This window comes from Cyprinodon tularosa, unplaced genomic scaffold (assembly GCF_016077235.1).
Source record: "Cyprinodon tularosa strain WSP-4 unplaced genomic scaffold, ASM1607723v1 ctg1470, whole genome shotgun sequence".
Taxonomy (NCBI): Eukaryota; Metazoa; Chordata; class Actinopteri; order Cyprinodontiformes; family Cyprinodontidae; genus Cyprinodon; species Cyprinodon tularosa.
In genome coordinates, this window is record NW_024038299.1 from 24,860 (window position 1) to 52,087 (window position 27,228).

The following is a 27,228-nucleotide window of genomic DNA, read 5'->3' on the forward strand; positions in this document are numbered from 1 at the left end:
ACAATCCAATTCTTTTCAAGGAATCTGGTTCAACCGGGGAGCAAAAGCACAAAAGCGTTGTGCTTCATTTTTTCGTTTGGGGACCAGTGAATTCTGAGCCGCTGATGCACTTTGCTGCTCTCCTGAGCGGTCCAAAAGTGGGTTTTGACGCCCCTTGGGGGGCTTCACTACCTTTCTCTGCTTGCAGCTTATTTTTTGCATGGGAATAAATATTTTTAAAATTTTTTAAATGAGAAAATACACCTGAAAAATTCTCAGGCGTCAGTTCATCCAGATTCAATCCCGTCTCCAAAATTTTTTCTGTCGGAGCCGCTCAGACCCCCCACATACCGCTTTTCGCCGACAGAAGGAATCCCTTCATCACGCCTCTGGCTGGTCGCCTCCTTGGTTTACCGCGGCGGCTGGTAGGTGTTTTTCATCTAAAAATCCCATCTGCGGGCATCAGGATAAAAAAAGCGAACTATTCTTCCCGGCCCGATGATATATTTTAAGTTAATTGTGCGTTAATAAACTGTTTAAGAGGAGTAATCGAGCGGTCTGTGTCATCAGCGCTGTGTCCCCTCCCCACCAGCTCCCAATCAGCTTCTCTGATTGGTTTTAGCAGCAAAAAAAATTTAAATTTTTTCCCTCTCGAGCAGCAGCCGTTTCGGCGGTCGCGGCGTAGTGCCAAAAAGCGCCCCAGCGCTGCCCTTTGGTGCTCAGACGCCTGGCTTTTTTGCTCAAAAAACCCCGCGGGGGCATTTTCTCCCTTGCGCGCGTCAACCATTGACTTTGCAAAAGTAAAAACCCCTGTTCTGTCGCGCCACTGCCCCCGGTGTGAAAATCGCTTATTCTTAACAGTTATGTTAAACAAAGTGTGTGTAATTTTTTATGACTCTGAACCCGCTTTCGATTGTTGTAACAAGGGGGAACGAACCCCGCCAGATCAGAACAGAGCAAAAGTGTGCCCTGTGACGTTCTCTCTTTGCAAAATTTTAATAAATGTGCCCACTGATTTAAATCCATCGTCTCCCTTTATTTAACTAAAGGATGAATGTTGTATACTTTTTCCCACCACAGTTGTATGTATAATGATGTATAAATGTAAAGTATGTATACGTATACAACATACGATATACATGTATATCGTATGTATATATGTATGTATGTATGTATGTATATATACATACATACATACATACATATATACATACATACAGATATACATGTATATCTGTATGTATGTATACATGTATATATGTATGTATGTATACATATATACATGTATATCTGTATGTATGTATACGTATACATACATACAGATATACATGTATATATGTATGTAAACATACATATATACATACAGATATACATGTATATCTGTATGTATATATGTATGTATGTATATATACATACATACATATATACATACAGATATACATGTATATCTGTATGTATGTATACATGTATATATGTATGTATGTATACATACATATATACATGTATATCTGTATGTATGTATACGTATACATACATACAGATATACATGTATATCTGTATGTATGTATATGTATACATACATACAAACAGATATACATGTATATCTGTATGTATGTATGTATGTATATATACATACATACATATATACATACAGATATACATGTATATCTGTATGTATATATGTATGTTTACATACATATATACATGTATATCTGTATGTATGTATGTATGTATGTATGTATATATACATATATACATGTATATATACATACATACATATATACATACAGATATACATGTATATATGTATGTAAACATACATATGTATGTATGTATATATACATGTATGTATGTATATATACATACATACAGATATACATGTATATCTGTATGTATGTATGTATACGTATACATACATACATATATACATGTATATCTGTATGTATACATATAACAGCTGCTGTTCTGATACAGAGTTTCGATAATTGTTATAAAATGCAGTCCAAATCCAAACTTTTCTAAACTTTGAAATATAAACCCATGTTCGACAGCGTCAAAAGCCTTATAGAAATCTAAAAATAAAATAAATCCATGATCAGAAACATCAGGATAATCTAAGATATCCAGAACAAGTCTTATGTTGTTTGTGATATGCCGATTTTTCATAAATCCAGATTGAGTTTCGTCAATGATTGAGTGAAGAGTTGATTTTAACCTTTTAGCATCATTAAGGCTAATATTTTATAGTCAGTGTTAAGAAGGCCAATAGGTCGCCAGTTATCAAGAAGTAAAGGATCATTGTTATGGAAGAAAAACAGTCTCATTGGATTCTGCCTTTTTTAACACCAAATTTTAAACACTGAATTTTTTTAGACATTGAATTCCTTACACTCAATTTTTATCTGGTAAAAATTCACCAGAAAAAAATTCAGCCGCAAAAGTGTGTTGACCTTTTGCTGAACTCAAGCCAAAGCGATCTACAGTCGATAGAGTCGAGCAGCTTCTAGCCAATGAAATTAGCTCAGTTGGTCACGTGACACTGCGCCCAGCGCTGCTGTCATGATGGGTATCAGGGAGGCCCAATGTGCAGAACACTGACGACACGGATGGAAAGTTTAACAGAGTTTATTTGCAAGTTCAAACATATAATAAAGACTGATGCAATGGTTCAGGGCTGGGACCGGTTCACTGGCGTCTGTGAGAGAGACAGTTTGGTTAGCGAAGGCTTGGCAGAGACTTGACTTGATTGTGTTCAGATTTGTACCTTGATGGATGTAGAGGAGGCTTTGGGAGCGGAACTGTTGGGTCCGGAGAAAGCTTGGTTTGGCAGAGTCCTTAAGCTGTTTCAGCGTCTTACTTCTAAAGGCTGGTTTGACCTTGGCTTGTGTTTACAGCTCGGAAACCTGAGCTGCTAGGAAATCCAGAGAGTGAGTCTTCAGGTTTGGCTCGGAGGGCTGGCTCGGCAGGTTAAGCTCTTCCAGAGCTTCACAGGAGGAAAAAACCGGAAACCTGGAAGCAGAGACAAAAAGGTTAGAATCCAGGTTGGACTCAAAGGAAACTTGGTTCACTAGGGATCTACGGCTTAAGTGCTAACCAACTGATTAAGACACTGCGGCTTCGAGGCAAGGTCTGAAGGCAGCTTAAGTAGTCCAGGTCCTCCAGATGAGATCATCAGCTGCAGGTGTGCAGAGCAGCTCAGCAGGGAGGATCCAGGGCGGACTCTGCTGGAGAAAAGGTGTATTTCTCCAGCTCCCAACAGTACCCCCCTCCTCAACGACCGCCCCCTTGGCGGTGCGGAAGAGGTAGACGGGAGGGAACGCTCATACTCCTCGATGAGAGAAGGGTCGAGGATGTATGAACCAGGAACCCATTGTCGGTCCTCCGGACCGTAGCCCTCCCAGTCGACGAGGTACTGCCAACCGCGACCTCGCCGACGGGAGTCCACGATCCGGCGAACGGTGAAGGCCGGATGTCCATCGACTTCCAGGGCGGGTGGAGGGGAGTCGGATGGAGGGCAAATGGGACTAGAGATGACTGGTTTTACCTGGGAGACGTGGAACGTAGGGTGAATCCTGAGTGTCGGGGGAAGTTGAAGACGGACGGCGGAGGGGTTGATGACTCGAGTGATCTTGTATGGGCCGATGAATCTCGGGGATAATTTGCGTAACATAAATATGTTACGTCCACCAAGGGCACAACATATTTGAGGACACGAGACAAAAGATGAGGGTTCAAAAAAGTTATTTTATTTATCAATTCTCTCCGATTTAGCTTTTCTTGGTTCGGCTTCTTCAGATCTTCTGCGAAGAGAAAAAGAGTTAAAGGCCCTCAAATCCCGTGCCCCAAAAAGTAAAAATAGAAACCCAAAGTAACAACAGAAAGTTGGACCTGGGTCCCCTCAAGGGGATGTCCCGGGTGGACAGCCAGACCTCCTGGCCGACCTTGTACTCGGGGGCTGGACGTCTCTTGGGGTCTGTGAACCTCTTAGAGGACTCAGAGGAACGGTTGAGTGCTTGGATGGTCTCTCTCCAAACACGCTGGCAACGACGGATGTGGTGATTGACAGTCTTCACCGATATCTCTCTCTCGTCTGCAGGGAAGAGAGGTGGTTGGTAGCCGAGGCTAACTTGGAAGGGAGACTGACCGGTAGATGCAGACTTGAGTGAGTTATGGGCGTATTCTATCCAGGTGAGATATAGACTCCAATCGGTGGGATTATTGGAGGTGAGACAGCGGAGGGTGGATTCGAGGTGTTGGTTCATCCTCTCAGTTTGACCATTTGACTGGGGATGATAGCCAGAAGTTAGTGACACTTTACAATTTAGAGCAGAACAGAAAGCCTTCCAAACCTGTGAGACAAATTGGGGACCACGATCTGAGAGGATGTCCTGGGGAATACCATGGAGGCGAAAGACGTGCTTAATCAGCAACTGGGCGGTTTGATAGGCCGTAGGAAGCTTTCTGAGAGGGATCAGATGACAAGATTTGGAGAAACGATCTACGATGGTTAAAATAGTTGACATACCTCGAGACTCTGGGAGACCAGTGACGAAATCGATGGCAATATGGGACCAAGGACGTGAGGGCACAGGGAGCGGTTGCAGCAAACCGGAGGGTGGCTGATGAGAGGCTTTGTTCCGTGCACAGGTGGAGCAGGCTGACACATATTCCTTTACATCTCGATGCAAAGTGGGCCACCAAAACCGTCTTGAGATCAGTGAAACTGTTCGGCTCACTCCCGGATGAGCAGAGAATCTTGCCGAGTGCGTCCAATGAATGAGACGAGACCTGACAGACGAGGGAACATAGGTACGGTTAGGTGGTCCATTACCTGGATCAGGTTCTGTGGCCAGGGCAGCGTTGATTAAATCTGTTATCTCCCAAGTGACCATTCCAACGGTACATGAGGCAGGGAGGACAGGCTGGGGTGACTCAGGTTGATCCACAGCGTAGAGACGAGAGAGAGAATCGGGCTTGGTGTTCTTAGATCCAGGTCTGTAGGAGATAATGAGATTAAAACGTGAAAAGAAGAGAGACCACCTAGACTGTCGAGGAGTAGCTTGTTTAGTGGACTGGATGTAGGCGAGATTCTTGTGGTCAGTCCACACCAGGACTGGATGCTCTGCTCCTTCGAGCCAGTGTCTCCACTCTTCCAAAGCCAACTTAATGGCCAAAAGTTCTCGGTCCCAACGTCGTAGTTGTGTCTGCGGAGAGAGTTTACGGGAAAAGGAGGCACAGGGATGGAATTCGTTGATCAGTGTCGAGTTTTTGAGACAAAACTGCCCTATCACCGGAGTAGAAGCATCAACCTCTAGGATAAATTGCTTAGATGGATCTGGTTTGGATTAGATGGAGCTCTGCGAAACAAGGTTTTTGAGTTTGTCAAAAGCTGCTTGTGCCTTGGGGGGACCATCGAAAAACTCTCTTGGAAGAGTTAATGCAAGTTAATGGTCAGAGGGCGGGTTTGGCGTAATTTCTGATGAACCTCCGGTAGAAAATTAGCGTAGCCAAAAATCTTTGTAGCTGACTTACGGCTTTTCTGGAAGGGCCATTCTAAAACAGCTTTTATCTTTCTTCAGAAGGCTTAACCTGCCGCCTTCGAAGCTCAACCCTAAAAAGGTACTGAAGATTGGGTGAAATCAAAATTTTTCAGCCTTTACATAAAAGTTTATTCTCTAGAAGTCTCTGAAGAACCAGGCGGACTGTTCTTATGTTCAGATAGATTCTTGCGAGTAGATCAGGATATATCAATGTATACGATAAAAACATTGAGAAAGTCTCTGAGGACGTCGTTCACTAGGGCCTGAAAAACAGTTGCGGGGGCATTTTAGTTAAGCCGGGGAAAGGCCATGGACCAAATACTCGAACTGGCCCAAAGGAGTTCTTAAATGCGTTTTTCCATTCTATCTCCTTCCGTATCCTAAGGAGATTGATAGGCATTTCTTAAAATCGAGCTTTTGTGTGAAAACGGTGGTCCTTGTACAGGTCAAAGGCTGAGGCTGAGAAAGGAAGAGGATTTTTGTTTCTTGTAGTGATTTGTTTCAGGCCTCTATAATTATCAGGGTCTCAGAACCATCTTTTTTCCAACAAAGAAAAAATCCTGCGCTCCCAACGGGGTATGAAGAAGGGGCGAATTATTCCTGCAGCTAGCGACTCGTTAATGTATTTTTCCATTGTTTCACGTTCTGGTTTGGAAATGTTATAAAGTCTACTGCTGGGTAACGGAGCACCGGGTAATAACTCGATGGCACAGTCGTATGGTCTGTGTGGTGGAAGGGACGAAGCACTGACCTTACTGAAAACAGGAGCCAAATCATGGTAATCAGGGGGTACCGGAGTAAGGTCAGGGACGTCCATCTCCCCCCCACCTCTAGGGGACCCCACAGCGGGAGCTGCAGAACGGAGGCAGGTCTCGTGACACAATGTGGACCAGGACTCCACATGACGATCGGCCCAATTAATATGGGGATTATGCTTCTCCAGCCATTCATAACCCAGTACCAGTGGGGAACATGCGGATGAAAAAACAAAGAAGGTTATGGACTCTCGATGGTTACCTGAGATTAGAAGTTCAAGGGGTTGAGTTTGGTGGGTGACTTGATGAAGTTTTTTCCCATCAATCGCAGAGACTCTGAGAGGCTGGGTTAAAGGAACCGTAGCAATTTGGAGCTGTTGGACGAGATCAGAGTCTATTAAATTGCGTTCACATCCAGAATCAATGAAGGCTGAAAGAGAGAGGCTCTGGTCGAGGAAAAACAACGTGGCAGGAAGCAAAAGACGAGGAGGTTTTTCATTTTCTTCATGGCCCGTCAGACTCCTCAAAACCTCTGACGGGCCCCGGCTTTTGATTTTTCTGGACAGGAAGCAATGAAGTGTCCACTCACCACAATAAATGCAAAGTCTGCCCAAAAATCTCCTTTGCCTTTCCTCAGGAGACAACCTTGTGTGTCCAACCTGCATCGGCTCCATTTCAGTTTCTCCAGGATGAGTAGCCTGAACAGGCAAAGGGAGAGGCTGGCTCTTTGGCTTTGGTCTGGATAACTGTTCTGTGGGGGCAGAAACAACAGTCACGTTATTAGAGGCGGGGGCAGAGGAAAATAACGCCAAACTCTTATGTTTGCGGCTGTTTCTGGCCCGAATTCGGTTGTCCAGTTTTATAGTTAATTGGATTAGTTCTTCGAGTGTAGCCGGTTCATGGCGGGTAGCCAACTCATCCTTAATATTTTCGTTTAATGCTTCGAAATAAGCACTCTTTAAAGCACCCTGGTTCCATCCGGAAGCAGCTGCTTTAACCCGGAAATTTATAGAAAATTCGGCCACAGAAGAATTTCCCTGTTTTAAATGAAGCAGAGCTCGAGAATCAAGGGTTTGGTCAGTGTCTTGGTTGAATACCTGGGAAAATTCAGAAACGAAATCTGAATAGTGACAGGTTAAGCTTTCATCTGAGGCAAATCTGGCTTGAGCCTAGGCCAGAGCTCTTCCTGTTAAATGGGAAAGGATAAACGTTATTTTCTTGTGGTCCGTGGGAAAACTGCCAGGAGAGTTCTGGAAAATGAGACGACATTGAAATAAAAATCCCTTACAATCAGTTACGTTACCAGAAAACTTCTCTGGGAGACTTGGGCGGAACTCGAATGACGTCACAGCCGGTGACCTTGGCGGAGGAACTGGACCCGGAAATGGTTGGGTTGCTGGAGCGGTGTTAGCATTACTCACGTAATTAGCGTAGCTTTGGAGCCTCTGGTTTTGCATCTCAATATGCGTGTTTAGTTCACGGAGAGCCAGAGCGTGTCCATGAATTTTAGCTTCTTGCTCCTCTAATCGACGGAGGAGGTGATCTGCTGGGCCTTATGTTTGGCCACAGTGTTCTGTCATGATGGGTATCAGGGAGGCCCAATGTGCAGAACACTGACGACACGGATGGAAAGTTTAACAGAGTTTATTTGCAAGTTCAAACATATAATAAAGACTGATGCAATGGTTCAGGGCTGGGACCGGTTCACTGGCGTCTGTGAGAGAGACAGTTTGGTTAGCGAAGGCTTGGCAGAGACTTGACTTGATTGTGTTCAGATTTGTACCTTGATGGATGTAGATGAGGCTTTGGGAGCGGAACTGTTGGGTCCGGAGAAAGCTTGGTTTGGCAGAGTCCTTAAGCTGTTTCAGCGTCTTACTTCTAAAGGCTGGTTTGACCTTGGCTTGTGTTTCCAGCTCGGAAACCTGAGCTGCTAGGAAATCCAGTGAGTGAGTCTTCAGGTTTGGCTCGGAGGGCAGGCTCGGCAGGTTAAGCTCTTCCAGAGCTTCACAGGAGGAAAAAACAGGAAACCTGGAAGCAGGTCTGCCGCGGTTTCCGTAGACTCGTGAACGAGCTTTTAGGAAATCCTATACACTACTGTTTATGCTCTAAAAACATTCTAAATGACTTCGTTTCGAGTAAATTCTGGATGCTACCCACTCAGGACACTTGGAATACATTGGACGAGCAGTATGGAGGAATATTGACACGTTTTTTGTGGACTTTTATGGACCTTTCTGCCTCGGGCGCCATAGACCTCCATTATTTGAATGTCAGCAGACAGCAAGAGGCCTCCCAGATCTCCAGATGCATTTGAGATATCAAAAAAGTACTCCAGAGTGTTGTTCAGCATGGGGGTGAGTAGAAAATGAAGGCTAATCATGTTTTGGGTGTACTATTCCTTTAAGGAACTAAATATTACTGGGCAATAACGTATATATTCTTAAAACATTAAAGTAAACCAAACAGGGAATCCAAATTCCAGTTTACTCCTCCACCGGATCAAGAGTTGCAGGGATCTCCAAAACCGCGACCACCGAGGAAATAGGCTGATTTCCCCTCTTCCCAAGCTTTTTGGATAGTTTATGTTGGAAGTCGCTGTCATCTTTGCACAGATCTTTGGTAAAACAGAGACCTTTTTTTTAAGAAAGTCATTGCCTTTGATTTCAATTCTATTCAGTTTATTTCTATAGCACCAATTCACATCATGTCATCTCAGGTCACTTTCCAGTTCACCAGATCATCCAGTCAGACTGATTCAAAGTTTTCTATCTAAGGAAAACCAGTTGATTGCATCGACTCATTGACTCTTCAGCAATCCCTCACACTAATCATGCTTGTAGCGACAGTGGAGAGGAAAAACTCCCTTTGAACAGGAAGAAACCTCCAGCAGAACCAGGCTCAGTGTGAGCGGCTATCTGCTGAGGCCCACTGGGGTTCAAGGAGACAGAAGCAGACATAGAAAAAGAAGCATAGATACAAAAGGCAACTGTCAACCAGCTCCACAGGCGGCCCCGTCCAGGAAACACACAGCCAGGCAGACGAGCTCCGAGCCAGCTCCCATGTCAGAGGATGAAGAGAGCACATCCAGTTAGTCACAGTCAGAGAAACAGGACTACACTGGAAAACAGGCCAAGCTCCAACATCTAGAAACAAAGGTGTTGATGGCAGCAGCACAGCTGATATTTCTCTCCAGGATGGAGTCACAGCCAAACAGGAACAGACCAGATGAAGCTACTATGAGAAAAAGCAGAGAGAGCAGAACGTTAGAGATTGAACTAACAGATTCTGCAGAGTGGGAGAATAGAGATAGAATGAAGCAGAATGATGAAAAAGGGGGTCCCTATGTCCTCCAGCAGTCTAAGCCTATAGCAGCAGAACTATAGAGATAGCTCAGGATAACCTGAGCCACTCTAACTAGAAGCTTTATCAGAAAGGAAAGTTTTAAGCCTAGCCTTAAAAGTAGACAGGGTGTCTGCCTCACGGACTAAAACTGGTAGTTGGTTCCACAGGAGAGGAGCCTGATAACTAAAAGATCTGCCTCCCATTCTACTTTTAGAAATTCTAGGAACCACTAGTAAACCTGCAGATTGAGAGCGAAGTGCTCTGTTAGGAACATAAGGAACAATCAGATCTCTGATATCAGATGGAGCTTGGCCATTTAAGGCTTTATATGTGAGAAGGAGGATTTTAAATTCTATTCTGGATTTAACAGGAAACCAATGAAGAGAAGCCAGGATAGGAGAGATATGATCTCTCTTTTTCATTTTCATCAGAACTCTGGCTGCAGCATTTTGGATCAGCTGAAGGCTTTTAACTACAGTTTGTGGACTTCCTGATAGGAAAGAATTACAGTTATCTTTCAGTCATCAATGCTCACATTCAACGACACACAGGAGCTCTTTCAAGCTGGGCACCATTTCATCCACAACATCTGTCCCATTAACCAGGAATCAGAATCAGAAATACTTTTTGTCATTACATCACTCCATCTGTAATAGAGTGACTAAGGGACCAGCTTGATATAACACTATTTGATACAATAATCAGGGGGTCCCGCTCCATCTCGCCATCAGTTTGGGGGTCCTTGGCCTAGAAAACATTGAAGACCCCTGCCTTATATGATGCATTCATCAGCTTCCAGCTTTGTTGGAGCCCAATCATTCTAGAATGAAAAAGTCCATCTAAGCAGATAAATGATGTTTCTGGGTTTTATTTCTATCCTCCATTAATCTGCAGTGATGGGGATGCAGGCTGCATTCAATGACTCTGATCTGGAACTTGGTCATTAAAGCACTCAGCAATCATTTGCTGCCATATTCAGCCTTTGTCTTTCCTGCCACCGCCATTTTTGATTTTTATTTAGACTTTTTTCCTTTTATTTCAATTCAATTCAGTTATTTCTATAGCACCAATTCACAACACCTGTCATCCCAAGTTCAGTTACGGTTCACCAGATCATAGAGAAATACGGCACTCTGCCTCCTGCTTTCTTGTTTCTGATTGGTCCGAGAGCTTAAACCCGCCCTTTATACAGATTCATGATCAGTTCAAGCTGGATGAGTTAGCGAGTTGATAAGCAGCTTGGTGGTACGGCTGATAGCCATTATTATAGACTGGTTAAACTGGACAGACTAGGAGGAATCCCAGTAGGTTGGGCTTCGTGGTACTGGCCTCAGCTGTAGCTCTTCTAACGTGTTTCTATCTCCATCAGACTGCGAGTGTAACGGTCACTCCAATCGCTGCAGCTACATCGACTTCATCAACGTGGTAACCTGTTTGAGCTGCAAACACAACACTCGAGGCCAGAGCTGTCAGTATTGTCGCCTTGGTTACTACAGAAACACCTCGCTGCCAATGGACGACGACAACATCTGTGTGGGTTAGTGGGTCGGAAACCATGAACGAACTGCAGCGTCCGTCTCACCGTCAGCTGTCTGATCTCTCTAGGGAAATGTTGACCTTTTTATTTAAATTCAATTCAGTTTATTTCTATAGCGCCAGCATGTCATCTCAGGTCCCTTTTCAGAGACGATTCAACCAGTTCGTCTAGTCAGATCTATTCAAAGTTTTCTATTTAAGGAAAACCAGCTGATTGCATCAACTGATTGACTCTACAGCAATCCCTCACAGCAAGTCGCTTAGACTTGAAGAAACCTCCAGCAGAACCAGGCTCAGTGTGAGCAGCCATCTGCTGAGGCCCACTGGGGTTCAAGGAGACAGAAGCAGAGATACAAAAGGCAACTGTCAACCAGCTCCACAGGCGGCCCCGTCCAGGAAACACACAGCCAGGCAGACGAGCTCCGAGCCAGCTCCCATGTCAGAGGATGAAGAGAGCACATCCAGTTAGTCACAGTCAGAGAAACAGGACTACACTGGAAAACAGGCCAAGCTCCAACATCTAGAAACAAAGGTGTTGATGGCAGCAGCACAGCTGATATTTCTCTCCAGGATGGAGTCACAGCCAAACAGGAACAGACCAGATGAAGCTACTATGAGAAAAAGCAGAGAGAGCAGAACGTTAGAGATTGAACTAACAGATTCTGCAGAGTGGGATAATAGAGATAGAATGAAGCAGAATGATGAAAAAGGGGTCCCTATGTCCTCCAGCAGTCTAAGCCTATAGCAGCAGAACTATAGAGATAGCTCAGGATAACCTGAGCCACTCTAACTAGAAGCTTTATCAAAAAGGAAAGTTTTAAGTCTAGCCTTAAAAGTAGACAGGGTGTCTGCCTCACGGACTAAAACTGGTAGTTGGTTCCACAGGAGAGGAGCCTGATAACTAAAAGTTTATGTAGTAATGCAGAGAGGATTCTGGGTCATGCAGTGAGGGTTCTGAGTGTGGCAGTATGCACTGCGTGCTCTGAATGCACCATGTGCCGAATCTAATTGGTTGTGGCGCTGTCTGTATATAAAGGGCCCTCCCTCACCTGGTCATCATGTTTTCCCTCCGGTTCAGACCTCGGTGTTTGCTGGCGCAGCACGCCAGCTGCATACGGATACGGGCTTGAATGATGCGCCTAAACTAATCACTGATCAAGCCTTCTTGTGGTAAGAAGTTTCTCACGCCCTTATTCTCTGTTAGCCTAGCCTTAGAGCAGCTTTACCGGTATATCCAGGTGTCCCATACAAGCTGCCAGATTCTCCTTCCTGCCAGAGGAACTACATAGAGCTCAGTGGTCAGTGAGAAGCTCATTCTAGATGCTTCTAGATTTTTTTGACATGCATGTTTGATAGACGCTGTTTGTCCTTGGGTTAGGGTCCGCCTGTTGTCCTCCATCACCGGCTGCCTACCTGTCAGCTTCATGCCTGCTCTTTATGGAACTGCTTGAGTTGTTGTGGACTGAACTGTATCAGTATGAAACATGTGATTTGAATGTCTCTTTTATTTTGACAGGAAAGGCCAGCTCCTGGTGTTGGTGGTGGACTTTCTGGGTGGTGGTGGTACTCCTTCTGGTTTGGTGCAAGATTTTCTTCTTGTTTGTTTTTTTGCTGTGTTTCTTTTGTAGGTCACTAATCTGGTCTGCGCTACCATCCTCAAATTGAGCCATAACTGTTGTTTTAATGTGTGAATGGTTTTAATTTGCCTTGCTTAGAATAATAAATTTGTGCAATAAAACTATTGAATTGGGTGAGATTGTCTCTAGCCCAGGGGTCTTCAGCGTTTTCAAAGCCAAGGACCCCAAAACTGATTGCGAGATAGAGTGGGGACCCCCTAATTATATATATTGTATGAAATTGTGTTATATCAAACTGGTCCTATGGTCACTCTATTACATATGGAGTCATGTAACAAAAGTAATTTCTCCCTGGGATTATTAAAGTATTTCTGATTCCTGGTTGATGGGACAGGTGTTGTGAATGAAATGGTGCCCAGGTTTGAAAGAGCTCCTGTGTGTCGCTGAATGTGAGCATTGATGACTGAAGGACATCTTCTGCCTCCATTTATCTGTTTACTGCAGTGCGTTGAATTCATGTTAATGTGGATTTAAAGACATTTTAATTACAGTAGTGCAAAAAATTGCAGGAGGGAATATTAAAAAAAAGTAATCAACCAAGACTTTCGCGACCCCCATGCAGTACCTCGGACCCCCTGTTGAAGACCTCTACTCTAGCCTCATCGGCGGGCCTGTGTGCCTTCAAGGTAACTTTCAAGGAACTATTGCAACCTTATATTAAATTAGCAGTCTTAAGGTGAAGTTACCCATTTTGATTACACTGGTACTGCCACATGGGTAATGCATGGAGGATTCTGGGTAATGCAGGGAGGATTCTGGGTAATGCAGGGAGGATTCTGGGTAATGCAGGGAGGATTCTGGGTAATGCAGGGAGGATTCTGAGTAATGCAGGGAGGATTCTGGGTAATGCAGGGAGGATTCTGGGTAATGCAGGGAGGATTCTGGGTGATGCAGGGAGGATTTTGGGTAATGCAGGGAGGATTCTGGGTGATGCAGGGAGGATTCTGGGTGATGCAGGGAGGATTCTGGGTGATGCAGGGAGGATTCTGGGTAATGCAGGGAGGATTCTGGGTGATGCAGGGAGGATTCTGGGTGATGCAGGGAGGATTCTGGGTGATGCAGGGAGGATTCTGGGTAATGCAGGGAGGATTCTGGGTGATGCAGGGAGGATTCTGGGTGATGCAGGGAGGATTCTGGGTAATGCAGGGAGGATTCTGGGTGATGCAGGGAGGATTCTGGGTAATGCAGGGAGGATTCTGGGTAATGCAGGGATGATTCTGGGTAATGCAGGGAGGATTCTGGGTAATGCAGGGAGGATTCTGGGTAATGCAGGGAGGATTCTGGGTGATGCAGGGAGGATTCTGGGTAATGCAGGGAGGATTCTGGGTAATGCAGGGAGGATTCTGGGTAATGCAGAGAGGATTCTGGGTGATGCAGGGAGGATTCTGGGTAATGCAGGGAGGATTCTGGGTAATGCAGGGAGGATTCTGGGTAATGCAGGGAGGATTCTGGGTAATGCAGGGAGGATTCTGGGTGATGCAGGGAGGATTCTGGGTAATGCAGGGAGGATTCTGGGTAATGCAGGGAGGATTCTGGGTAATGCAGGGAGGATTCTGGGTAATGCAGAGAGGATTCTGGGTGATGCAGGGAGGATTCTGGGTAATGCAGAGAGGATTCTGGGTAATGCAGGGAGGATTCTGGGTAATGCAGGGAGGATTCTGGGTAATGCAGGGAGGATTCTGGGTGATGCAGGGAGGATTCTGGGTAATACAGGGAGGATTCTGGGTGATGCAGGGAGGATTCTGGGTAATGCAGGGAGGATTCTGGGTAGTGCAGGGTGGATTCTGGGTAATGCAGGGAGGATTCTGGGTAATGCAGGGAGGATTCTGGGTGATGCAGGGAGGATTCTGGGTAATGCAGGGAGGATTCTGGGTAGTGCAGGGTGGATTCTGGGTAATGCAGGGAGGATTCTGGGTAATGCAGGGAGGATTCTGGGTAATGCAGGGAGGATTCTGAGTGATGCAGAGAGGATTCTGGGTAATGCAGGGAGGATTCTGGGTAATGCAGGGAGAATTCTGGGTAATGCAGTAGGGATTCTGGGTGATGCAGAGAGGATTCTGGGTAATGCAGTAGGGATTCTGGGTGATGCAGAGAGGATTCTGGGTAATGCAGTAGGGATTCTGGGTGATGCAGAGAGGATTCTGGGTAATGCAGGGAGGATTCTGGGTAATGCAGAGAGGATTCTGGGTCATGCATGGAGGATTCTGGGTAATGCAGGGAGGATTCTGGGTAATGCAGGGAGGATTCTGGGTGATGCAGGGAGGATTCTGGGTGATGCAGTGAGGATTCTGGGTAATGCAGTAGGGATTCTGGGTGATGCAGAGAGGATTCTGGGTAATGCAGGGAGGATTCTGGGTAATGCAGAGAGGATTCTGGGTCATGCATGGAGGATTCTGGGTAATGCAGGGAGGATTCTGGGTAATGCAGGGAGGATTCTGGGTGATGCAGGGAGGATTCTGGGTGATGCAGTGAGGATTCTGGGTAATGCAGGGAGGATTCTGGGTGATGCAGAGAGGATTCTGGGTAATGCAGGGAGGATTCTGGGTGATGCAGGGAGGATTCTGGGTAATGCAGGGAGGATTCTGGGTAATGCAGAGAGGATTCTGGGTCATGCAGGGAGGATTCTGGGGGATGCAGGGAGGATTCTGGGTAATGCAGGGAGGAATCTGGGTGATGCAGGGAGGATTCTGGGTAATGCAGGGAGGATTCTGGGTAATGCAGGGAGGATTCTGGGTCATGCATGGAGGATTCTGGGTGATGCAGGGAGGATTCTGGGTAATGAAGGGAGGATTCTGGGTAATGCAGGGAGGATTCTGGGTAATGCAGGGAGGATTCTGGGTGATGCAGGGAGGATTCTGGGTAATGCAGGGAGGATTCTGGGTAATGCAGGGAGGATTCTGGGTAATGCAGGGAGGATTCTGGGTAATGCAGAGAGGATTCTGGGTAATGCAGGGAGGATTCTGGGTAATGCAGGGAGGATTCTGGGTAATGCAGGGAGGATTCTGGGTAATGCAGGGATGATTCTGGGTAATGCAGGGAGGATTCTGGGTAATGCAGGGAGGATTCTGGGTAATGCAGGGAGGATTCTGGGTAATGCAGGGAGGATTCTGGGTGATGCAGGGAGGATTCTGGGTAATGCAGGGAGGATTCTGGGTAATGCAGGGAGGATTCAGGGATATGTACCTAAAGCTTTTAAGGTTGCTGTAATTAAACCTCTGCTTAAGAAACCGTCTCTTGACCCAGATGACTTGGTTAATTATAGACCTATATCCAATCTTCCTTTCTTATCCAAAATTCTTGAGAAAGTAGTTGCCAAACAAGTTTGCGACCACTTACACCATAATGAACTTTTTGAAGAGTTTCAGTCTGGCTTTAGAGCTCATCATAGCACTGAAACAGCTCTGGTGAAAGTCACTAATGATATTCTCATGGCCTCAGATAATGGACTTGTATCTGTGCTCGTCCTGTTGGATCTTAGTGCTGCATTTGATACAGTTGACCATAATATTCTTTTAGAAAGACTTGAATATTTTGTTGGAATTAAAGGAACAGCACTAGACTGGTTTAAATCCTATCTATCTGATCGAATTCAGTTTGTTTATGTTAATGATAGATCTTCAACACACTCAAAGGTTACCTGTGGAGTACCACAGGGATCAGTGCTAGGACCAATTCTCTTTACTTTATACATGCTCCCAATTGGTAGAGTTATTAGACAGCATGGGATTAATTTCCACTGTTATGCTGATGATACCCAGCTATATCTGTCTATAAATCCAGATGAAGCTAACCCATTACATAGATTACAAGCATGTCTTGAAGACATAAAAACCTGGATGACTCTTAACTTTCTGCTTCTGAATGCAGACAAAACAGAAGTTATAGTCTTTGGACCAGAGTCTCTGAAAAAGAAGCTGATTAGCCAGTCACTTCATTTGGATGGGATTAAACTGATTTCAGATAATAAAGTAAAAAATCTTGGTGTTATTTTTGATCAGGACCTGTCATTTAAATCCCAGATCAAAGAGGTTTCTAGAATTTCCTTCTTTCATCTGAGGAACATTGCAAAAATTAGAAATCTCCTGTCCAGGGGTGATGCTGAGAAACTAGTCCATGCATTTGTTACTTCAAGGCTGGACTATTGTAATTCTTTACTATCAGGAAGTCCACAAACTGTAGTTAAAAGCCTTCAGCTGATCCAAAATGCTGCAGCCAGAGTTCTGATGAAAATTAAAAAGAGAGATCATATCTCTCCTATCCTGGCTTCTCTTCATTGGCTTCCTGTTAAATCAAGAATAGAATTTAAAATCCTCCTTCTCACATATAAAGCCTTAAATGGCCAAGCTCCATCTTATATCAGAGATCTGATTGTTCCTTATGTTCCTAACAGAGCACTTCGCTCTCAATCTGCAGGTTTACTAGTGGTTCCTAGAATTTCTAAAAGTAGAATGGGAGGCAGATCTTTTAGTTATCAGGCTCCTCTCCTGTGGAACCAACTACCAGTTTTAGTCCGTGAGGCAGACACTCTGTCTACTTTTAAGACTAGGCTTAAAACTTTCCTTTTTGATAAAGCTTATAGTTAGGGTGGCTCAGGTTATCCTGAGCTCTCTCTCTATAGTTATGCTGCTATAGGCTTAGACTTTTGGAGGACATAGGGACCCCCCATTTCATCATTCTGCTTCATTCTCTCTCTGTTCTCCTATTCTGCAGAATCTGTTTGTTCAATCTCTAACCTTCTGCTCTCTCTGCTTTTCCTCAGAGTAGCTTTGCCTCGTCTGTTCCTGTTTGGCTGTGACGTCATCCAGGAAAGAAACATCAGCTGTGCTGCTTCCATCAGCACCCTTGTTTGTAGATGTTGGAGATCGGCCTGTCTTCAGGTGTGGTCATGTTTCTCTGGCCGTGGCTGGGTGGATGTGCTCTCTTCATCCTCTGGCATGGGAGCTGCCTTGGAGCTCGTCTGCCTGGCTGTGTGTTTCCTGGACGGGGCCGCCTTTTACAGCTGCTTTTTGTATCTCTGCTTCTGTCTCCTTGAACCCCAGTCGGCCTTGGCAGATGGCCGCTCACACTGAGCCTGGTTCTGCTGGAGGTTTCTTCCTGTTAAAAGGGAGTTTTTCCTCTCCACTGTCGCTACAAGCATGCTTAGTGTGAGGGATTGTATTTGAGTCAATGAGTCAATGCAATCAACTGGTTTTCCTTAGATAGAAAACTTTGTATCAATTTGACTGTATGATCTGGTTGAACTGTAAAGTGCCTTGAGATGACATGTGTTGTGAATTTGGCGCTATATAAATAAACTGAATTGAATTGAATTGAATTAATGCAGGGAGGATTCTGGGTAATGCAGGGAGGATTCTGGGTGATGCAGGGAGGATTCTGGGTGATGCAGGGAGGATTCTGGGTAATGCAGGGAGGATTCTGGGTAATGCAGGGAGGATTCTGGGTAATGCAGGGAGGATTCTGGGTAATGCAGAGAGGATTCTGGGTGATGCAGGGAGGATTCTGGGTAATGCAGAGAGGATTCTGGGTAATGCAGGGAGGATTCTGGGTAATGCAGGGAGGATTCTGGGTAATGCAGGGAGGATTCTGGGTAATGCAGGGATGATTCTGGGTAATGCAGGGAGGATTCTGGGTAATGCAGGGAGGATTCTGGGTAATGCAGTAGGGATTCTGGGTGATGCAGAGAGGATTCTGGGTAATGCAGGGAGGATTCTGGGTTATGTAGTGAGGATTCTGGGTAATGCAGTAGGGATTCTGGGTGATGCAGAGAGGATTCTGGGTAATGCAGAGAGGATTCTGGGTCATGCATGGAGGATTCTGGGTAATGCAGGGAGGATTCTGGGTAATGCAGAGAGGATTCTGGGTCATGCATGGAGGATTCTGGGTGATGCAGGGAGGATTCTGGGTAATGCAGGGGGGATTCTGGGTAATGCAGAGAGGATTCTGGGTCATGCATGGAGGATTCTGGGTAATGCAGGGAGGATTCTGGGTAATGCAGGGAGGATTCTGGGTAATGCAGGGAGGATTCTGGGTAATGCAGGGAGGATTCTGGGTAATGCAGAGAGGATTCTGGGTAATGCAGGGAGGATTCTGGGTAATGCAGGGAGGATTCTGGGTAATGCAGGGAGGATTCTGGGTAATGCAGAGAGGATTCTGGGTAATGCAGGGAGGATTCTGGGTAATGCAGGGAGGATTCTGGGTGATGCAGAGAGGATTCTGGGTAATGCAGGGAGGATTCTGGGTAATGCAGGGAGGATTCTGGGTAATGCAGGGAGGATTCTGGGTAATGCAGGGAGGATTCTGGGTAATGCAGAGAGGATTCTGGGTAATGCAGGGAGGATTCTGGGTAATGCAGGGAGGATTCTGGGTAATGCAGGGAGGATTCTGGGTAATGCAGAGAGGATTCTGGGTAATGCAGGGAGGATTCTGGGTAATGCAGGGAGGATTAGGTAGTTCTGTGTGATCGGACCTTTTGATGATTGGAACAGTCTCCGCTTTAGTCTTCAGTTAGAATAAAGACTCAGTAAACCCTTCATTTGGATCATTTATCTTTATTGCCCTTATTGTACTGCTGATGTCATGGTTGGTGAAGGGGGCATGGTCAGCTGAAAGTGTAGCTGATAAAACTGAAGGTCACCAGGTAAAGCTGTGATGTCATGCAGGAGGAGGAGCCCTCAGCCTTTATGATGCAGCCACTCTTCTCCTTACAGACACTCTGCTCGCAAAGCTGACCTGCACACCCACGACATCACACAGTTGGACTGATCAGACTCCGCCCATAACACCTGAGCTGTGTCATTGTATTGTTGTCTCTTTACCTGTGGAGTTATTTGGACAGACGCAGCGCTGGAAATCAACGCAGGTTCCACCGTTCTGACAGAGACGTTCCGTGTCACATACGTTGTCTGAGAACAAATACTTATTTATGGACAATCATATAATATCAGGAGTTGATCTAATTAGGTGGGTCAGGTAAGGTCAGACTAATCATACCTGTGCATCCAGTTCCACCTCCCCGCCAGGTGAAACCAGAAAGACAGGAATCACAGCGCCTCCCTGTGGCTCCAGGTTTACAGCGACAGAAACCAGAATCAGAGCAATGAGGAGAAGAGCTGCCATCTGGGTCACAGTTACAGTCTGGAAACACACACTTAGACTCAGACTTAGACTTAGACAGACCTCATTGTCACTTCATTTGTACAGAGAGAGTACAAAAAGACATTTTGTTCAGTACAGCTATCAAGTGCAGCGGTGATCAAATGTAAATATAAGACTGTTACATGATATAAATTAACACACATCATCATCATCATCTTCACCATCTTCATAATCCACCATCATTGCCATCTTCATCGCATATATATATATATATATATATATATATATATATATATATATATATATATATATATATATATTTATTTATTTATTTATGGTAAATGACTATTCTAGCTGCAAATGTCTGGTTTGAAGCTGCAAAACTGACCTTCCTTTGAGCAGATTGAGTTTCTGGAGCATCACATTTGTGGGTTCATTAAATGCTAAAATGGCCATTAGCTATTCTTGTTCTTAGAAATGAAGGCTATTCCATGCGAGAAATTGCTAAGAAATTGAAGATTTCCTACAACGGTGTGTACTACTCCCTTCAGAGGAGCACAAACAGGCTCCTGCGGGTACTATTTAATAAAGATGCCAGATGGGGACCTGTGAGGCGTCTGTTTCTCAAACTAGAGACTCTAATGTACTTATCTTCTTGTTCAGTTGTGCAATTCCCACTTCTTTTTCGAGTCTGGTTAGAGCCCGTTTGTGCTCCTCTGAAGGGAGTAGTACACACCGTTGTAGGAAATCTTCAATATCCTAGCAATTTCTCACATGGAATAGCCTTCATTTCTAAGAACAAGAATAGCCTGATAACACCAAATCTAAATACTGCAGATTTGCACCATAGATATTAATGCTCTAAACTTCCATATGTTTACACACTGATTACATTTGATCACTGCTTCACTTTATGGATGGAAATGTTCATTTCACTGCTAAGCTGCTGCTCATTTACTGTCATGAAGGATATGCTAAACGAAGTTTTGCTTTGTGTACACTCCATTTAGAAATGCCAATAAATGATGTGTAAGTCTAAGCGACTTGCTGTGAGGGATTGCTGTAGAGTCAATCAGTTGATGCAATCAGCTGGTTTTCCTTAAATAGAAAACTTTGAATAGATCTGACTAGACGAACTGGTTGAATCGTCTCTGAAAAGGGACCTGAGATGACATGCTGGCGCTATAGAAATAAACTGAATTGAATTTAAATAAAAAGGTCAACATTTCCCTAGAGAGATCAGACAGCTGACGGTGAGACGGACGCTGCAGTTCGTTCATGGTTTTCGACCCACTAACCCACACAGATGTTGTCGTCGTCCATTGGCAGCGAGGTGTTTCTGTAGTAACCAAGGCGACAATACTGACAGCTCTGGCCTCGAGTGTTGTGTTTGCAGCTCAAACAGGTTACCACGTTGATGAAGTCGATGTAGCTGCAGCGATTGGAGTGACCGTTACACTCGCAGTCTGATGGAGATAGAAACACGTTAGAAGAGCTACAGCTGAGGCCAGTACCACGAAGCCCAACCTACTGGGATTCCTCCTAGTCTGTCCAGTTTAACCAGTCTATAATAATGGCTATCAGCCGTACCACCAAGCTGCTTATCAACTCGCTAACTCATCCAGCTTGAACTGATCATGAATCTGTATAAAGGGCGGGTTTAAGCTCTCGGACCAATCAGAAACAAGAAAGCAGGAGGCAGAGTGCCGTATTTCTCTATGATCTGGTGAACCGTAACTGAACTTGGGATGACAGGTGTTGTGAATTGGTGCTATAGAAATAACTGAATTGAATTGAAATAGGAAAAAAGTCTAAATAAAAATCAAAAATGGCGGTGGCAGGAAAGACAAAGGCTGAATATGGCAGCAAATGATTGCTGAGTGCTTTAATGACCAAGTTCCAGATCAGAGTCATTGAATGCAGCCTGCATCCCCATCACTGCAGATTAATGGAGGATAGAAATAAAACCCAGAAACATCATTTATCTGCTTAGATGGACTTTTTCATTCTAGAATGATTGGGCTCCAACAAAGCTGGAAGCTGATGAATGCATCATATAAGGCAGGGGTCTTCAATGTTTTCTAGGCCAAGGACCCCCAAACTGATGGCGAGATGGAGCGGGACCCCCTGATTATATATATTGTATCAAATAGTGTTATATCAAGCTGGTCCCTTAGTCACTCTATTACAGATGGAGTGATGTAATGACAAAAAGTATTTCTGATTCTGATTCCTGGTTAATGGGACAGATGTTGTGGATGAAATGGTGCCCAGCTTGAAAGAGCTCCTGTGTGTCGTTGAATGTGAGCATTGATGACTGAAAGATAACTGTAATTCTTTCCTATCAGGAAGTCCACAAACTGTAGTTAAAAGCCTTCAGCTGATCCAAAATGCTGCAGCCAGAGTTCTAATGAAAATGAAAAAGAGAGATCATATCTCTCCTATCCTGGCTTCTCTTCATTGGCTTCCTGTTAAATCCAGAATAGAATTTAAAATCCTCCTTCTCACATATAAAGCCTTAAATGGCCAAGCTCCATCTGATATCAGAGATCTGATTGTTCCTTATGTTCCTAACAGAGCACTTCGCTCTCAATCTGCAGGTTTACTAGTGGTTCCTAGAATTTCTAAAAGTAGAATGGGAGGCAGATCTTTTAGTTATCAGGCTCCTCTCCTGTGGAACCAACTACCAGTTTTAGTCCGTGAGGCAGACACCCTGTCTACTTTTAAGGCTAGGCTTAAAACTTTCCTTTCTGATAAAGCTTCTAGTTAGAGTGGCTCAGGTTATCCTGAGCTATCTCTATAGTTCTGCTGCTATAGGCTTAGACTGCTGGAGGACATAGGGACCCCTTTTTCATCATTCTGCTTCATTCTATCTCTATTCTCCCACTCTGCAGAATCTGTTAGTTCAATCTCTAACGTTCTGCTCTCTCTGCTTTTTCTCATAGTAGCTTCATCTGGTCTGTTCCTGTTTGGCTGTGACTCCATCCTGGAGAGAAATATCAGCTGTGCTGCTGCCATCAACACCTTTGTTTCTAGATGTTGGAGCTTGGCCTGTTTTCCAGTGTAGTCCTGTTTCTCTGACTGTGACTAACTGGATGTGCTCTCTTCATCCTCTGACATGGGAGCTGGCTCGGAGCTCGTCTGCCTGGCTGTGTGTTTCCTGGACGGGGCCGCCTGTGGAGCTGGTTGACAGTTGCCTTTTGTATCTATGCTTCTTTTTCTATCTCTGCTTCTGTCTCCTTGAACCCCAGTGGGCCTCAGCAGATGGCCGCTCACACTGAGCCTGGTTCTGCTGGAGGTTTCTTCCTGTTCAAAGGGAGTTTTTCCTCTCCACTGTCGCTACAAGCATGCTTAGTGTGAGGGATTGCTGAAGAGTCAATTAGTGGAATTGTTTTTCTTAGATAGAAAACTGAATCAATCTGACTGGATGATCTAGTGAACTGTAAAGTGCATTGAGATGACATGTGCTGTGAATTGGCATTATAGAAATAAACTTAATCAAATTAATTGAATTGCAATCTAAAATTAGGAGATCATGAATTTGCCAGCTTTAGTGAGGAGGCAACGGAGGCAAACTTTATAAATCGAAATGGAAGATAGAGAAAGTGATGTAAAATATTAAAAAAGGAGTAAGATGGAAAGCTCTGTAGAAGTTAGTGGATGGCTTAAATAGAAGCTGCTTTATTTTAGCCCTAGAAGGACTGTTTCTGTAGTCCTACCTCCATCGCCACCGGCCAGTACATGCCTTCTCTCTTAGCCGCTCTGTCTGCAGTGCCTGCTTCTCTGATCGTCAGCTGTCCTCCTTCCATCTCCCGCAGCTAGCCTAGAGGCCAGCTCTAGTCATCCGTTACCTCTGAAGCTCTGTCTCCCTGGTGGACGTCGCTATAGCACAGCCATCCTCGTCCAGCACCCTGTTTATCTGACGGACTTATCCGATCTTGCTCCTTCATTCCTTCCAAGTTAGCCTCTGTAGGCTGTAGCCCCTGTAAGCAGTATCCTATGTAGGCTGTAGCCTCTGTAAGTGGTAGCCTCTGTAAGCCGTAGCCTCTGTAACCCTCTGTAAGCAGTATCCTATGTAAGCCTCTGTAAGCCGTAGTCTCTGTATGCTGTAGCCTCTGTAAGCCTCTGTAAGCCGTAGTCTCTGTATACCGTAGCATTTGTAAGCCTCTGTAAGCCGTAGTCTCTGTAGGCTGTAGCCTCTGTAAGCCTCTGTAAGCCGTAGCCTCTGTAGGCTGTAGCCTCTGTAAGCAGTATCCTATGTAAGCTGTGGCCTCTTTAAGCTGTAGCCTCTGTAAGTTGTATCCTATTTAAGCCTCTGTAAGCTGTAGTCTCTGTAAGTCTCTTTCAGCCATAGCCTCTTTCAGCCATAGCCTCTATAAGCTGTAGACTCTGTAAGCCTCTCTAAGCCGTAGCCTCTGCAAGCCTATTTAAGTCTTAGCCTCTGTAAGCCATAGCCTCTTTAACCCAAAGCCTCTGTAAGCTGTAGCCTCTGTAAGCAGTAACCTCAGTAAGCCTCTGTGAGCCATATCCTCTGTAAACTGTAGCCTCTGCAAGCCTATTTAAGTCTTAGCCTCTGTAAGCCTCTGTAAGCAGTAGCCTCTGTAAGCCTCTGTAAGCTGTAGCCTCTGTAAGCCTCTGTAATCTTTAGCCTCTGTAAGCCATAGGCTCTGTAAGCCACAGGCTCTGTAAGCCTCTGTAAGCCAAAGCCTCTGTAAGCCTCTGTAATCTTTAGCCTCTGTAAGCCATAGCCTCTGTAAGCCATAGGCTCTGTAAGCCATAACCTCTGTAAGCCATAGGCTCTGTAAGCCAGAGGCTCTGTAAGCCATAGCCTCTGTAAGCCATAGGCTCTGTAAGCCATAGCCTCTGTAAGCCATAGGCTCTGTAAGCCATAGCCTCTGTAAGCCATAGGCTCTGTAAGCCATAGGCTCTGTAAGCCATAGCCTCTGTAAGCCATAGCCTCTGTAAGCCATAGCCTCTGTAAGCCATAGCCTCTGTAAGCCATAGGCTCTGTAAGCCATAGCCTCTGTAAGCCATAGCCTCTGTAAGCCATAGGCTCTGTAAGCCATAGCCTCTGTAAGCCATAGGCTCTGTAAGCCATAGCCTCTGTAAGCCATAGGCTCTGTAAGCCATAGGCTCTGTAAGCCTCTGTAAGCCAAAGCCTCTGTAAGCCTCTGTAATCTTTAGCCTCTGTAAGCCAAAGCCTCTGTAAGCCTCTGTAATCTTTAGCCTCTGTAAGCCAAAGCCTCTGTAAGCCTCTGTAATCTTTAGCCTCTGAAAGCCATAGGCTCTGTAAGCCGTAGCCTCTGTAAGCCATAGGCTCTGTAAGCCTCTGTAAGCCAAAGCCTCTGTAAGCCTCTGTAATCTTTAGCCTCTGTAAGCCATAGGCTCTGTAAGCCTTAGCCTCTGTAACCCTTTTTAAGCCATAGCCTCTGTAAGCCTCTGTAAGCCAAAGCCTCTGTAAACCTCTATAATCTGTAGCCTCTGTAAGCCATAGGCTCTGTAAGCCGTAGCCTCTGTAAGCCATAGGCTCTGTAAGCCTTAGCCTCTGTAAGCCGTAGCCTCTGTAAGCCAGAGCCTCTGTAAGCTGTAGTCACTGTAAGCCGTAGCCTCTGTAAGCCGTAGCCTCTGTAAGCCGTAGCCTCTGTAAGCCGTAGTCACTGTAAGCCGTAGCCTCTGTAAGCCGTAGCCTCTGTAAGCCGTAGTCACTGTAAGCCGTAGCCTCTGTAAGCCGTAGCCTCTGTAAGCCGTAGTCACTGTAAGCCGTAGCCTCTGTAAGCCGTAGTCACTGTAAGCCGTAGCCTCTGTAAGCCGTAGCCTCTGTAAGCCGTAGACTCTGTAAACCTCTGTAAGCCATAGGCTCTGTAAGCCGTAGCCTCTGTAAGCCGTAGCCTCTGTAAGCCGTAGCCTCTGTAAGCCGTAGTCACTGTAAGCCGTAGCCTCTGTAAGCCGTAGCCTCTGTAAGCCGTAGTCACTGTAAGCCGTAGCCTCTGTAAGCCGTAGTCACTGTAAGCCGTAGCCTCTGTAAGCCGTAGCCTCTGTAAGCCGTAGACTCTGTAAACCTCTGTAAGCCATAGGCTCTGTAAGCCGTAGCCTCTGTAAGCCGTAGCCTCTGTAAGCCGTAGCCTCTGTAAGCCGTAGCCTCTGTAAGCCGTAGACTCTGTAAACCTCTGTAAGCCATAGGCTCTGTAAGCCTTAGCCTCTGTAACCCTTTTTAAGCCATAGCCTCTTTAAGCCAAAGCCTCTGTAAACCTCTATAATCTGTAGCCTCTGTAAGCCATAGGCTCTGTAAGCCGTAGCCTCTGTAAGCCATAGGCTCTGTAAGCCTTAGCCTCTGTAAGCCGTAGCCTCTGTAAGCCAGAGCCTCTGTAAGCTGTAGTCACTGTAAGCCGTAGCCTCTGTAAGCCGTAGCCTCTGTAAGCCGTAGCCTCTGTAAGCCGTAGCGACTGTAAGCCTTAGCCTCTGTAAGCCGTAGCATCTGTAAGCCGTAGTCACTGTAAGCCGTAGCCTCTGTAAGCCGTAGCCTCTGTAAGCCGTAGCCTCTGTAAGCCGTAGTCACTGTAAGCCGTAGCCTCTGTAAGCCGTAGCCTCTGTAAGCCGTAGTCACTGTAAGCCGTAGCCTCTGTAAGCCGTAGCCTCTGTAAGCCGTAGCCACTGTAAGCCGTAGACTCTGTAAGCCGTAGTCACTGTAAGCCGTAGCCTCTGTAAGCCGTAGCCTCTGTAAGCCGTAGCCTCTGTAAGCCGTAGTCACTGTAAGCCGTAGCCTCTGTAAGCCGTAGCCTCTGTAAGCCGTAGCCTCTGTAAGCCGTAGCCTCTGTAAGCCGTAGTCACTGTAAGCCGTAGACTCTGTAAGCCGTAGTCACTGTAAGCCGTAGCCTCTGTAAGCCGTAGCCTCTGTAAGCCATAGCCTCTGTAAGCCATAGCCTCTGTAAGCCATAGGCTCTGTAAGCCATAGCCTCTGTAAGCCATAGGCTCTGTAAGCCATAGGCTCTGTAAGCCATAGCCTCTGTAAGCCATAGGCTCTGTAAGCCAAAGCCTCTGTAAGCCTCTGTAATCTTTAGCCTCTGTAAGCCAAAACCTCTGTAAGCCTCTGTAATCTTTAGCCTCTGAAAGCCATAGGCTCTGTAAGCCGTAGCCTCTGTAAGCCATAGGCTCTGTAAGCCTCTGTAAGCCAAAGCCTCTGTAAGCCTCTGTAATCTTTAGCCTCTGTAAGCCATAGGCTCTGTAAGCCGTAGCCTCTGTAACCCTTTTTAAGCCATAGCCTCTGTAAGCCTCTGTAAGCCAAAGCCTCTGTAAACCTCTATAATCTGTAGCCTCTTTAAGCCATAGGCTCTGTAAGCCGTAGCC

The 27,228-nt window shown here is 45.5% G+C and overlaps 2 protein-coding genes across 6 annotated transcripts in view; both read right to left on the reverse strand.

Annotated features, from left to right (window-relative positions):
- Positions 1-19,321: 19,321 nt before the first annotated feature.
- LOC119779417 (netrin-G2-like) overlaps positions 19,322-27,228 on the reverse strand; it is a 35,757-nt gene continuing 27,850 nt past the window's right edge. For 2 of the 3 annotated variants that reach the window (XM_038279064.1, XM_038279067.1), the window contains exons 11-14: positions 21,183-21,350; positions 19,780-19,923; positions 19,605-19,691; positions 19,322-19,518 (exon numbers count right to left, since the gene is read on the reverse strand). In XM_038279064.1, coding sequence (XP_038134992.1) covers positions 19,388-19,518; positions 19,605-19,691; positions 19,780-19,923; positions 21,183-21,350 — 530 coding nt within the window. In that variant the 3' untranslated portion in view covers positions 19,322-19,387. Of the gene's footprint in view, positions 19,519-19,604; positions 19,692-19,779; positions 19,924-21,182; positions 21,351-27,228 lie in introns of those variants that run through there. The other variant, XM_038279065.1, reaches the window with a different exon arrangement.
- LOC119779418 lies at positions 23,266-27,119 on the reverse strand. Of its 3 annotated transcripts, none has more exons than XM_038279068.1 (2): positions 26,774-27,119; positions 23,266-25,253 (listed from the first exon to the last, which is right to left on the reverse strand). In XM_038279068.1, exons 1-2 carry the CDS (start codon positions 27,028-27,030, stop codon positions 24,440-24,442), a joined length of 1,071 nt encoding a protein of 356 aa, XP_038134996.1. In that variant the 5' UTR covers positions 27,031-27,119; the 3' UTR covers positions 23,266-24,439. The 3 variants fall into 3 exon arrangements, with proteins under 3 accessions (XP_038134996.1, XP_038134998.1, XP_038134997.1); XM_038279070.1 differs by lacking the exon at positions 26,774-27,119 and adding an exon at positions 26,124-26,330 and having other exon boundaries at positions 23,266-25,337; XM_038279069.1 differs by lacking the exon at positions 26,774-27,119 and adding an exon at positions 26,050-26,110 and having other exon boundaries at positions 23,266-25,959.